The sequence below is a fragment of the Hippocampus bargibanti genome, linkage group LG03, assembly GCF_051943395.1.
Source record: "Hippocampus bargibanti isolate YZ-2025 linkage group LG03, ASM5194339v1, whole genome shotgun sequence".
Lineage (NCBI taxonomy): Eukaryota > Metazoa > Chordata > Actinopteri > Syngnathiformes > Syngnathidae > Hippocampus > Hippocampus bargibanti.
In genome coordinates, this window is record NC_142736.1 from 1,491,108 (window position 1) to 1,503,967 (window position 12,860).

The following is a 12,860-nucleotide window of genomic DNA, read 5'->3' on the forward strand; positions in this document are numbered from 1 at the left end:
AGGCAACTCTATCAACGACCATCACAAAGGTAAATAAAACAACTTTATTATACTGTACAATTGAGTTCTTTAATTACAATACAATAGCACATTTATTGTACGTGAAATAAGATATAGTTTGTGTAGTTTTAAGGCTGATGAATGATGGATGGATAAATGAATGGATGGAAAAATGTAGGGATAAATGGATGGATGGAAAAATGTAAGGATAAATGGATGGATGGATGAATTGATAAATGTATTGATGAATGATGGATGGATTGATAAATTGATGTACAGATAAATGGATGGATGGATGGATGAATGATGGATGGGTGCATGGATGGATGAATGATGCATGGATCAATGATGTAGGATAAATGGATGGATGAATGATGGATAAATGGATGGATGGATAAATGGATGAATGGATGGATAAATCGATAAATGGATGGATGAATGGATGGGTGGATTTGGGTGGATGGATGGATGGATGGATTGATTGATTAGAAGGTAGGTCGGTAGGTAGGTAGGTCGGTGGACATATATGTCGAACGGATAGATAGATAGCAATATGAAACCTTTATTGTCAGATATATACATGTATCTTTTTACGTAGCGCATCTTAACACTGCTTGTTGTAAAGTATGAGGCTGCGTGGCAGAGCCGAACGACCATCTGGATGTTGTGTTTGCTTAAATTGCCTCAACTGAGATTGTAAAAAAAAAAAAAAACATCAATTAAACCATCATCGAGAAGGATTCCCCGTGACCTTCACACTCATGGCCAGCCAGCGCCATTATTTCGCTGTCACAATTTATTAAGCGGGAACATTTATTAATTAGGCAAACAGATTTCAATTGAGAGGGTATACAGCCTCGGGGACACAAACACTGCCCCCCCCCCCCACCAAAAAAAAAAAAAGTATGAGACATTTAATTAATTCTTGAAAAGACCTTGCTTGAATGTCAGGAGGCACGCGCTGTTGCAATGAAGTTTTTACCCCAAAAAAAAAGACAATGTATAGTAAGGAGTTTTTAGCGAGGAAAACAAATTGTCATGTATTGTAAGGCGTTTTTAGCCTGAAAAAAAGAACCGTGTATAGTAGGGCGTTTTTAGCCAAAAAACAACCATGTATAGTAAGGCGTTTTTGTCCGGAAAAAAAACAACCATGTATAGTAAGGCGTTTTTAGCCCAAAAAAACGACCATGTATAGTAAGGCGTTTTTAGACGAAAAAAACCACCATGTATAGTAAGGCGTTTTTAGCCCAAAAAACGACCATGTATAGTAAGGCGTTTTTAGACGAAAAAAACGACCATGTATAGTAAGGTGTTTTTAGACGAAAAAAACGACCATGTATAGTAAGGTGTTTATAGCCCAAAAACCGACCATGTATAATAAGGCGTTTTTGGCCGGAAAAAAAACAACCATGTATAGTAAGGCGTTTTTAGCCCAAAAAAACGACCATGTATAGTAAGGCGTTTTCAGCCCAAAAAACGACCATGTATAGTAAGGCGTTTTTAGACGGATAAAACGACCATGTATATTAAGGTGTTTTTAGACGAAAAAAACGACCATGTATAGTAAGGCGTTTATATCCCAAAAAACGACCATGTATAGTAAGGCGTTTTAGCACAAAAAAACGACCATGTATAGTAAGGCGTTTTTAGCCCAAAAAAACGACCATGTATAGTAAGGCGTTTTTAGCCCAAAAAACGACCATGTATAGTAAGGCGTTTTTAGACGGAAAAAACGACCATGTATAGTAAGGCGTTTATAGCCCAAAAAACGACCATGTATAGTAAGGCGTTTTTAGACGAAAAAAACGACCATGTATAGTAAGGCGTTTTAGCACAAAAAAACAACCATGTATAGTAAGGCGTTTTTAGACGAAAAAAAAACGACCATGTATAGTAAGGCGTTTTTAGCCCAAAAAACGACCATGTATAGTAAGGCGTTTTTAGCCCAAAAAAACGACCATGTATAGTAAGGCGTTTTTAGCCCAAAAAACGACCATGTATAGTAAGGCATTTTTAGACGGATAAAACGACCATGTATAGTAAGGCGTTTTTAGACGGAAAAAATGACCATGTATAGTAAGGTGTTTTTAGACGAAAAAAACGACCATGTATAGTAAGGCGTTTATAGCCCAAAAAACGACCATGTATAGTAAGGCGTTTTTAGACGAAAAAAACGACCATGTATAGTAAAGCGTTTGTAGGCGAAAAAAACGACCATGTATAGTAAGGCGTTTTAGCACAAAAAAACGACCATGTATAGTAAGGCGTTTTTAGCCCAAAAAACGACCATGTATAGTAAGGCGTTTTTAGACGAAAAAAAACGACCATGTATAGTAGGGCGTTTATAGCCCAAAAAACGACCATGTATAGTAAGGCGTTTTTAGACGAAAAAAACGACCATGTATAGTAAGGCGTTTTAGCACAAAAAAACAACCATGTATAGTAAGGCGTTTTTAGACGAAAAAAAAACGACCATGTATAGTAAGGCGTTTTTAGCCCAAAAAACGACCACGTAGAGTAAGGCGTTTTTAGACGAAAAAAAACGACCATATATAGTAAGGTGTTTTTGGCCGGAAAAAAAACAACCATGTATAGTAAGGCGTTTTTAGCCCAAAAAACGACCATGTATAGTAAGGCGTTTTTAGACGAAAAAAACGACCATGTATAGTAAGGCGTTTTTAGCCCAAAAAACGACCATGTATAGTAAGGCGTTTTTAGACGAAAAAAACGACCATGTATAGTAAGGCGTTTTTAGACGAAAAAAAACGACCATGTATAGTAAGCCGTTTTTAGACGAAAAAAACGACCATGTATAGTAAGGCGTTTTTAGACGGAAAAAACGACCATGTATAGTAAGGTGTTTTTAGACGAAAAAAACCACCATGTATAGTAAGGCGTTTATAGCCCAAAAAACGACCATGTATAGTAAGGCGTTTTTAGACGAAAAAAACGACCATGTATAGTAAGGCGTTTTTAGACGAAAAAAACGACCATGTATAGTAAGGCGTTTATAGCCCAAAAATCGACCATGTATAGTAAGGCGTTTTTAGACGAAAAAAACGACCATGTATAGTAAGGCGTTTTTAGGCGAAAAAAACGACCATGTATAGTAAGGCGTTTTTAGACTAAAAAAACGACCATGTATAGTAAGGCGTTTATAGCCCAAAAAACGACCATGTATAGTAAGGCGTTTTTAGACGAAAAAAACCACCATGTATAGTAAGGCGTTTTTAGACGGAAAAAACGACCATGTATAGTAAGGTGTTTTTAGACGAAAAAAACGACCATGTATAGTAAGGCGTTTATAGCCCAAAAAACGACCATGTATAGTAAGGCGTTTTTAGACGAAAAAAACGACCATGTATAGTAATAATAATAATAATACATTTTATTTCAAGCGCCTTTCAAAACACCCAAGGACACTTCACAATAAAAACAATAGAACACAGCACATAACAATAAAACCATAAGTAAAATGATAAATAATAAAATAGAGAGAATTAGACATTGAAAGCAATTTTAAACAAATGGGTTTTGAGATGAGCCTTGAAAATAGGGAGGGAGTCAATATTACGGATGTTGGGTGGGAGTGAATTCCAGAGTTTGGGAGCAGAGCGGCTGAAAGCTCTGCATCCCATCGTGGTGAGACGGGCAGAGGGCACATAGAGGTGAAGGGAGGATGAGGATCTGAGGGACCGAGAGGGAACAGAGATTTGAAGCAGGTCAGAAAGATAGGGAGGAGCAAGGTTATGGATGGCTTTGAAAGTAAACAGAAGTATTTTGAATTCGATACGATGTTTAACCGGTAGCCAGTGGAGTTGCTGGAGTACAGGGGTGATGTGGTGAAAGGAGGGTGTTTTGGTGATGATCCGGGCTGAAGAATTTTGGACGAGTTGGAGTTTATGGAGAAATTTCTGATTGACACCGAAGAGGAGTGCGTTGCAATAATCGATGCGGGAGGTGACAAGACTGTGGATAAGGATAGCAGCGGAGTGAGGGGTGAGCGAGGGACGGAGACGGTTAATATTACGGAGGTGGAAATAAGCAGACCGAGTAATGTTATTAATATGGGAGTGAAAGGAAAGTGAGCTATCGAGGATGACACCCAGACTCTTGACCTGAGGGGAGGGGGACACGGTAGAACTGTCAATGGTGAGGGAGAAACTGTTAGTTTTGTGGAGGGTGGATTTGGTACCGACAAGAAGAAGTTCAGTTTTTTCACTGTTGAGCTTGAGAAAGTTATGGGAAAGCCAGGATTTAATTTCTGAGAGGCAACATGAGAGGGATGAAGGTGGAAGAGAAGCGTCGGGTTTGCTGGAGAGGTAGAGTTGGGTGTCATCCGCGAAGCAGTGAAAGTGAATGCCAAACTTACGGAAAATATTGCCAAGTGGAAGTAGGTAGATAATAAAGAGAAGTGGCCCCAGGACAGACCCTTGAGGCACACCAGAGGACACCGGAGAGGACCGTGAGGTGAACGAGTTGATTTGGATGAATTGTGCGCGATCAGAGAGATAGGAGTGAAACCAGCGGAGTGGGGTGTGGCTGATGCCTAGGGTGGAAAGTCTGTCGAGAAGGATAGGGTGGGAAATGGTGTCAAAAGCTGAGGTCAGGTCGAGAAGAATGAGGATGGAGAGTGAACCGGCATCGGCTGCCATAAAAAGATCATTCGTGATTTTTATGAGAGCCGATTCAGTACTGTGGCGGGGGCGGAAACCAGACTGGAATTGTTCGTAGAGGTTATTGTGAGTGAGGTGTGAGTGAAGCTGGGAAACAACTGTCTTTTCAAGAATTTTGGCGATGAATGGAAGGTGGGAAATTGGACGTAGGTTATTGAAATCGTTTGGGTCTGAGCCAGGTTTTTTCAAGATTGGAGTGACAGCTGCGGTTTTGAGTGGGATAGGAACAATTCCAGTTGATAATGAGGAGTGAATAATAGTAGAAATAAATGGGAGAAGAGAGGGTAGGCAGGACTTGATAAGGATAGTGGGGAGGGGATCGAGTTGACAGGAGGAGTTCTTGGATTTAGTGATAATGTCTGAGATTATAGAGGGATGTGGGAGTGCAAAAGCGGAAAAAAGTTTGGAAGGAGTAGAAAGGCTGGGAGAAGGGGGACGGACAGAGGACCCGAGGTGCTGATGGATTTTGTTGATCTTTTCGCTAAAAAACATCAGCAGAGTGTTGCATGTCTCAGAGGAATAAAAGTGTGAGGGGAGAGAGATAGGAGATTGTGTGATTTTGTGATAGAGGGAAAAGAGGGCCCGAGAGTTACCAGAATTTGAATCAATGAGTCCAGAGTAGTAAAGCGATTTTGCGCGTGAGATAGAGTCCTTATAAAGGGTAAGGTGAGTTGCATACATGTCCTTGTGGATAGTGAGCCCGGACTTTCTGTAAAGTCTTTCAAGTTGGCGAGTCTTTGTCTTGATGGAGCGGAGATGGGGGGTGAACCAGGGTGCAGGTCGGGTAAATTGAACAGACCGGGACTTTAGAGGAGCAAGGGCGTTGAGGGTGTTCGTGAGGTCCGCGTTGTACCGGGAGACAAGTTCATCAGGAGAAGAGTTGTGGTCCAGAGTCAGGGTGGCAATCATCTCAGCAAGGGTGGCAACGTTGATGTCCTTGATGTTGCGATATGTGATGACACGGGGTGGTTTGGGGAGAGAGAGAGTGATGGAAACATTGAATGAAACCAGGAAATGGTCTGTTATAGGGATTTCATCAGCTGTGCAATTCTTAGGGGTAAGGCCAGACATGCAGATGAGGTCCAGGGTGTGGCCTTTTATGTGGGTGGGAAAATCCGAGAATTGGTGCAGACCAAGGCTGTCGAGTGAGGAGGTGAAGTCTTTAGTGAGGGGAAGAGTGGAATTGTCCATGTGGATGTTGAAGTCTCCGAGAATAATTATATTCGGTGACAGGGTGGAGAGGTGTGTGAGGACCTCAGAGAATTCTTTTAGAAAGTCACAATGTGGTTTTGGTGCACGGTATACAGTGGCTATGATGGTGGGTGAGGGTCCAGAAATTTTACACGCAAGACATTCAAAGGATTGGGTTTCCTGGATAGAAACTTGAAGGATTCTCCAGTTCTTGCGGTAAAGTATCGCAAGTCCACCTCCGCGGCCTGAGAGGCGGGGCTTAGCAATGTAAACAAAGCCTGGTGGAGTTGCGCCATTGAGCTCGGAGAAGTCTCCCGCCGTTTGCCAAGTCTCAGTTATACAAAAAAAGTCAAGCTTACGGTCAATTAGGATGTCTTGGATAAGACACCCCTTTCCCGTAAGCGAGCGGACGTTGAGGAGGCCGAAGTTGACGCTGGTGGCGTCCCCACGACGAGGCGCATTAGCCGACCTAGCCAGGCCGGCTAACATACGGTGGTCGATCTTGCGGCTACTCCCTCTGCGCGGCTGGCGGACGGATGACCACAGGGAGGTGATATCCTTGGAGCCATCGAGGTGAAAGCCTCGACGTGATCCGCGGTGGATATACCTCCGTGAAGGGCGACGAGCGATTTCCGGAAACCGGAGAATCGCCGGTGGCACGCTCGTCCATCGGGAGCGGAACTTCAGCAGCTCCGCCGCCGAGTACTGTAGCCGCCCAACAGGTCGATGGAGAAGCGCCATGATATTCACCAGCAACACACAGAGGGAGGCAGCGGCCAGGTAGCCCTCGACAGCGGGAACAGGTGGGTGGAGATGATAACGCGGCTTCGTCAGTGATCCGGATAAGCGACCGGAATCATGCGATGGATCGATAGCCAACGTTCGTTTGGTGACTGTCTGGTAATTCCAGAGGTTCGTGAACCATAAAAAAGCTAAAAAGAGGTTTAAAAGGCTAAAAGAAGGTAAAAAACAGGTAAAAAACATTACGCGGGAAAGCAGCGGCAGCCAAAGCGGGAAAGCAGCGGCAGCCAAAGCGCGCCAGCGTCCGCTCGTCCCGGAAGTGAATCTCCACAAGTTTGTAGTAAGGCGTTTAGTAAGGCGTTTTTAGACGAAAAAAACGACCATGTATAGTAAGGCGTTTTTAGACGAAAAAAACGACCATGTATAGTAAGGCGTTTTTAGACGGAAAAAACGACCATGTATAGTAAGGTGTTTTTAGACGAAAAAAACGACCATGTATAGTAAGGCGTTTATAGCCCAAAAAACGACCATGTATAGTAAGGCGTTTTTAGACGAAAAAAACGACCATGTATAGTAAGGCGTTTTTAGACGAAAAAAACGACCATGTATAGTAAGGCGTTTTTAGCCCAAAAAACGACCATGTATAGTAAGGCGTTTTTAGGCGAAAAAAACGACCATGTATAGTAAGGCGTTTTTAGCCCAAAAAACGACCATGTATAGTAAGGCGTTTATAGCCCAAAAATCGACCATGTAAAGTAAGGCGTTTTTAGACGAAAAAAACGACCATGTATAGTAAGGCGTTTTTAGGCGAAAAAAACGACCATGTATAGTAAGGCGTTTTTAGACGAAAAAAACAACCATGTATAGTAAGGCGTTTTTAGCCCAAAAAAACGACCATGTATAGTAAGGCGTTTTTAGCCCAAAAAACGACCATCTATAGTAAGGCGTTTTTAGGCGAAAAAAACGACCATATATAGTAAGGCGTTTTTAGGGGAAAAAACGACCATGTATAGTAAGGCGTTTATAGCCCAAAAATCGACCATGTATAGTAAGGCGTTTTTAGACGAAAAAAACGACCATGTATAGTAAGGCGTTTTTAGGCGAAAAAAACCACCATGTATAGTAAGGCGTTTTAGCACAAAAAAACAACCATGTATAGTAAGGCGTTTTTAGCCCAAAAAAAGACCATGTATAGTAAGGCGTTTTTAGGCGAAAAAAACGACCATGTATAGTAAGGTGTTTTTAGCCCAAAAAACGACCATGTATAGTAAGGCGTTTTTAGCCCAAAAAACGACCATGTATAGTAAGGCGTTTTTAGGCGAAAAAAACGACCATGTATAGTAAGGCGTTTTTAGCCCAAAAAACGACCATGTATAGTAAGGCGTTTTTAGCCCAAAAAACGACCATGTATAGTAAGGCGTTTTTAGGGGAAAAAACGACCATGTATAGTAAGGCGTTTATAGCCCAAAAATCGACCATGTATAGTAAGGCGTTTTTAGACGAAAAAAACGACCATGTATAGTAAGGCGTTTTTAGGCGAAAAAAACGACCATGTATAGTAAGGCGTTTTTAGACGAAAAAAACGACCATGTATAGTAAGGCGTTTATAGCCCAAAAACGACCATGTATAGTAAGGCGTTTTTAGACGAAAAAAACGACCATGTATAGTAAGGCGTTTTTAGACGGAAAAAACGACCATGTATAGTAAGGTGTTTTTAGACGAAAAAAACGACCATGTATAGTAAGGCGTTTATAGCCCAAAAAACGACCATGTATAGTAAGGCGTTTTTAGACGAAAAAAACGACCATGTATCGTAAGGCGTTTTTAGACGAAAAAAACGACCATGTATAGTAAGGCGTTTTTAGACGAAAAAAACGACCATGTATAGTAAGGCGTTTTTAGACGGAAAAAACGACCATGTATAGTAAGGTGTTTTTAGACGAAAAAAACGACCATGTATAGTAAGGCGTTTATAGCCCAAAAAACGACCATGTATAGTAAGGCGTTTTTAGACGAAAAAAACGACCATGTATAGTAAGGCGTTTTTAGACGAAAAAAACGACCATGTATAGTAAGGCGTTTTTAGCCCAAAAAACGACCATGTATAGTAAGGCGTTTTTAGGCGAAAAAAACGACCATGTATAGTAAGGCGTTTTTAGGGGAAAAAACGACCATGTATAGTAAGGCGTTTATAGCCCAAAAATCGACCATGTATAGTAAGGCGTTTTTAGACGAAAAAAACGACCATGTATAGTAAGGCGTTTTTAGGCGAAAAAAACGACCATGTATAGTAAGGCGTTTTTAGACGAAAAAAACGACCATGTACAGTAAGGCGTTTTAGCACAAAAAAACAACCATGTATAGTAAGGCGTTTTTAGCCCAAAAAACGACCATGTATAGTAAGGCGTTTTTAGCCCAAAAAACGACCATGTATAGTAAGGCGTTTTTAGCCCAAAAAACGACCATCTATAGTAAGGCGTTTTTAGGCGAAAAAAACGACCATATATAGTAAGGCGTTTTTAGGGGAAAAAACGACCATGTATAGTAAGGCGTTTATAGCCCAAAAATCGACCATGTATAGTAAGGCGTTTTTAGACGAAAAAAACGACCATGTATAGTAAGGCGTTTTTAGGCGAAAAAAACCACCATGTATAGTAAGGCGTTTTAGCACAAAAAAACAACCATGTATAGTAAGGCGTTTTTAGCCCAAAAAAAGACCATGTATAGTAAGGCGTTTTTAGGCGAAAAAAACGACCACGTATAGTAAGGTGTTTTTAGCCCAAAAAACGACCATGTATAGTAAGGCGTTTTTAGGCGAAAAAAACGACCATGTATAGTAAGGCGTTTTTAGCCCAAAAAACGACCATGTATAGTAAGGCGTTTTGGCGGGAAAAAAACGACCATGTATAGTAAGGCGTTTTTAGCCCAAAAAACGACCATGTATAGTAAGGCGTTTTTAGCCCAAAAAAACGACCATGTATAGTAAGGCGTTTTTAGGCGAAAAAAACGACCATGTATCGTAAGGCGTTTTTAGCCCAAAAAACGACCATGTATAGTAAGGCGTTTGTAGACGAAAAAAACGACCATGTATAGTAAGGCGTTTATAGCCCAAAAAACGACCATGTACAGTAAGGCGTTTTTAGACGAAAAAAACAACCATGTATAGTAAGGCGTTTGTAGACGAAAAAAACGACCATGTATAGTAAGGCGTTTTTAGACGAAAAAAACGACCATGTATAGTAAGGCGTTTTAGCACAAAAAAACAACCATGTATAGTAAGGCGTTTTTAGCCCAAAAAACGACCATATATAGTAAGGCGTTTATAGCCCAAAAAACGACCATGTGTAAAAGGCGTTTTTCGCCGTTTTTGGTTGAATTGACCATGAATCATTACTGTATATGAGCCTTTTTAGGGTTCTTGTTACAGGCCTTAACAGGCAGTGCCACTGTGGTTGACTGGTTACTGTGTTGGTTTACAATCATGGAAGTATGGTGTTCAAATCCTGATCTTGGCAATTTACTATTATTTTTTTTTAATTATTTTTTTTAAGTCTGTAAAGGCCGTTTTGGGTTAATTTCGGCTAGGGATAGCTGCGCCACCGTGGTCCACTGGTTAGGTGAGCAGTGTAACAGTGGGAAATACAGGGTTCCAAGCCCCCCTTTGGCATTATTTGAAAGGACTATTTATACATTTATCGTCTAAAGTTTTTCACCCCCCCCCACCCAAAAAAAAACAAAAAAACAACCATGTATAGTAAGGCGTTTTTAGACGAAAAAAACGACCATGTATAGTAAGGCATTTTCGTCCGGAAAAAAACAACTATGTATAGTAAGGCGTTTTTACACGAAAAAAACGACCATGTATAGTAAAGCGTTTGTAGGTTAAAAAACGACCATGTATAGTAAGGCGTTTTTAGACGGAAAAAAACGACCATGTATAGTAAGGTGTTTTTAGCCCAAAAAAAGACCATGTATAGTAAGGTGTTTTTAGCCCAAAAAAAGACCATGTATAGTAAAGCGTTTGTAGGTTAAAAAACGACCATGTATAGTAAGGCGTTTTTAGCCCAAAAAACGACCATGTATAGTAAGGCGTTTGTAGACGAAAAAAACGACCATGTATAGTAAGGCGTTTTTAGCCCAAAAAACGACCATGTATAGTAAGGCGTTTTTAGGCAAAAAAAACGACCATGTATAGTAAGGCGTTTTTAGACGAAAAAAACAACCATGTATAGTAAGGCGTTTTTAGATGAAAAAAACGACCATGTATAGTAAGGCATTTTTGGACGGAAAAGAACGACCATGTATAGTAAGGCGTTTTTAGCCCAAAAAACGACCATGTATAGTAAGGCGTTTTGGCGGGAAAAAAACGACCATGTATAGTAAGGCGTTTTTAGACGAAAAAAACAACCATGTATAGTAAGGCATTTTTGGACGGAAAAAAAACGACCATGTATAGTAAGGCATTTTTAGCACAAAAAAACAACCATGTATAGTAAGGCGTTTTTAGACGAAAAAAACAACCATGTATAGTAAGGCGATTTTAGCCCAAAAAACGACCATGTATAGTAAGGCGTTTTGGCGGGAAAAAAACGACCATGTATAGTAAGGCGTTTTTAGACGAAAAAAACGACCATGTATAGTAAGGCGTTTTTAGCCCAAAAAACGACCATGTATAGTAAGGCGTTTGTAGACGAAAAAAACGACCATGTATAGTAAGGCGTTTGTAGACGAAAAGAACGACCATGTATAGTAAGGCGTTTTTAGCCCAAAAAACGACCATGTATAGTAAGGCGTTTGTAGACGGAAAAAAACGACCATGTATAGTAAGGCGTTTTAGGCAGAAAAAACAACCATGTATAGTAAGGCGATTTTAGCCCAAAAAACGACCATGTATAGTAAGGCGTTTTTAGACGAAAAAAACGACCATGTATAGTAAGGCATTTTTGGACGGAAAAGAACGACCATGTATAGTAAGGCGTTTTTAGCCCAAAAAACGACCATGTATAGTAAGGCGTTTTTAGACGAAAAAAACGACCATGTATAGTAAGGCGTTTTAGGCAGAAAAAACAACCATGTATAGTAAGGCGATTTTAGCCCAAAAAACGACCATGTATAGTAAGGCGTTTTAGCACAAAAAAACAACCATGTATAGTAAGGCGTTTTTAGCCCAAAAAACGACCATGTATAGTAAGGCGTTTTTAGCCCAAAAAACGACCATGTATAGTAAGGCGTTTGTAGACGAAAAAAACGACCATGTATAGTAAGGCGTTTATAGCCCAAAAAACGACCATGTATAGTAAGGCGTTTTTAGGGGAAAAAACGACCATGTATAGTAAGGCGTTTATAGCCCAAAAATCGACCATGTATAGTAAGGCGTTTTTAGACCAAAAAACGACCATGTATAGTAAGGCGTTTTTAGGCGAAAAAAACGACCATGTATAGTAAGGCGTTTTTAGACGAAAAAAACGACCATGTACAGTAAGGCGTTTTAGCACAAAAAAACAACCATGTATAGTAAGTTGTTTTTAGCACAAAAAAACAACCATGTATAGTAAGTTGTTTTTAGCCCAAAAAACGACCGTGTATAGTAAGGCGTTTTTAGCCCAAAAAACGACCATGTATAGTAAGGCGTTTTTAGGCGAAAAAAACGACCATGTATAGTAAGGCGTTTTTAGCCCAAAAAAACGACCATGTATAGTAAGGCGTTTTTAGGCAAAAAAAAAGACCATGTATAGTAAGGCGTTTTTAGGGGAAAAAACGACCATGTATAGTAAGGCGTTTATAGCCCAAAAATCGACCATGTATAGTAAGGCGTTTTTAGACGAAAAAATCGACCATGTATAGTAAGGCGTTTTTAGACGAAAAAAACGACCATGTATAGTAAGGCGTTTTTAGGCGAAAAAAACGACCATGTATAGTAAGGCGTTTTTAGACGAAAAAAACGACCATGTATAGTAAGGCGTTTTAGCACAAAAAAACAACCATGTATAGTAAGGCGTTTTTAGCCCAAAAAAACGACCATGTATAGTAAGGCGTTTTTAGGCGAAAAAAACGACCATGTATAGTAAGGCGTTTTTAGCCCAAAAAACGACCATGTATAGTAAGGCGTTTTTAGACGAAAAAAACGACCATGTATAGTAAGGCGTTTTAGTACAAAAAAAACAACCATGTATAGTAAGGCGTTTTTAGACGGAAAAAAAAACGACCATGTATAGTAAGGCGTTTTTAGCCCAAAAAACGACCACGTAGAG

At 40.2% G+C, this 12,860-nt stretch overlaps 1 protein-coding gene and 1 long non-coding RNA gene across 2 annotated transcripts in view; both read right to left on the minus strand.

Moving 5' to 3' along the window:
* LOC148899931 (uncharacterized) overlaps nucleotides 1-12,860 on the minus strand; it is a 62,455-nt gene that overhangs the window by 25,021 nt on the left and 24,574 nt on the right. The window lies entirely within an intron of this gene.
* On the minus strand, nucleotides 3,382-6,873 carry LOC148899932 (RNA-directed DNA polymerase from mobile element jockey). The gene is made up of 2 exons (XM_088991454.1): nucleotides 6,475-6,873; nucleotides 3,382-6,392 (listed from the first exon to the last, which is right to left on the minus strand). The coding sequence occupies exons 1-2, from the start codon at nucleotides 6,535-6,537 to the stop codon at nucleotides 3,501-3,503; spliced, it is 2,955 nt and encodes a 984-aa protein (XP_088847580.1). The 5' UTR covers nucleotides 6,538-6,873; the 3' UTR covers nucleotides 3,382-3,500.

Excerpts from the sequence above, each read along its gene's own strand:
- LOC148899932 (XM_088991454.1), bottom strand. The coding sequence starts at position 6,537 with ATGGACGAGCGTGCCACCGGCGATTCTCCGGTTTCCGGAAATCGCTCG. Across the intron at positions 6,393-6,474 it reads GCTCGTCGCCCTTCACGGAG|CCGCGCAGAGGGAGTAGCCG; the intron begins GTATATCCACCG and ends TCCGTCCGCCAG.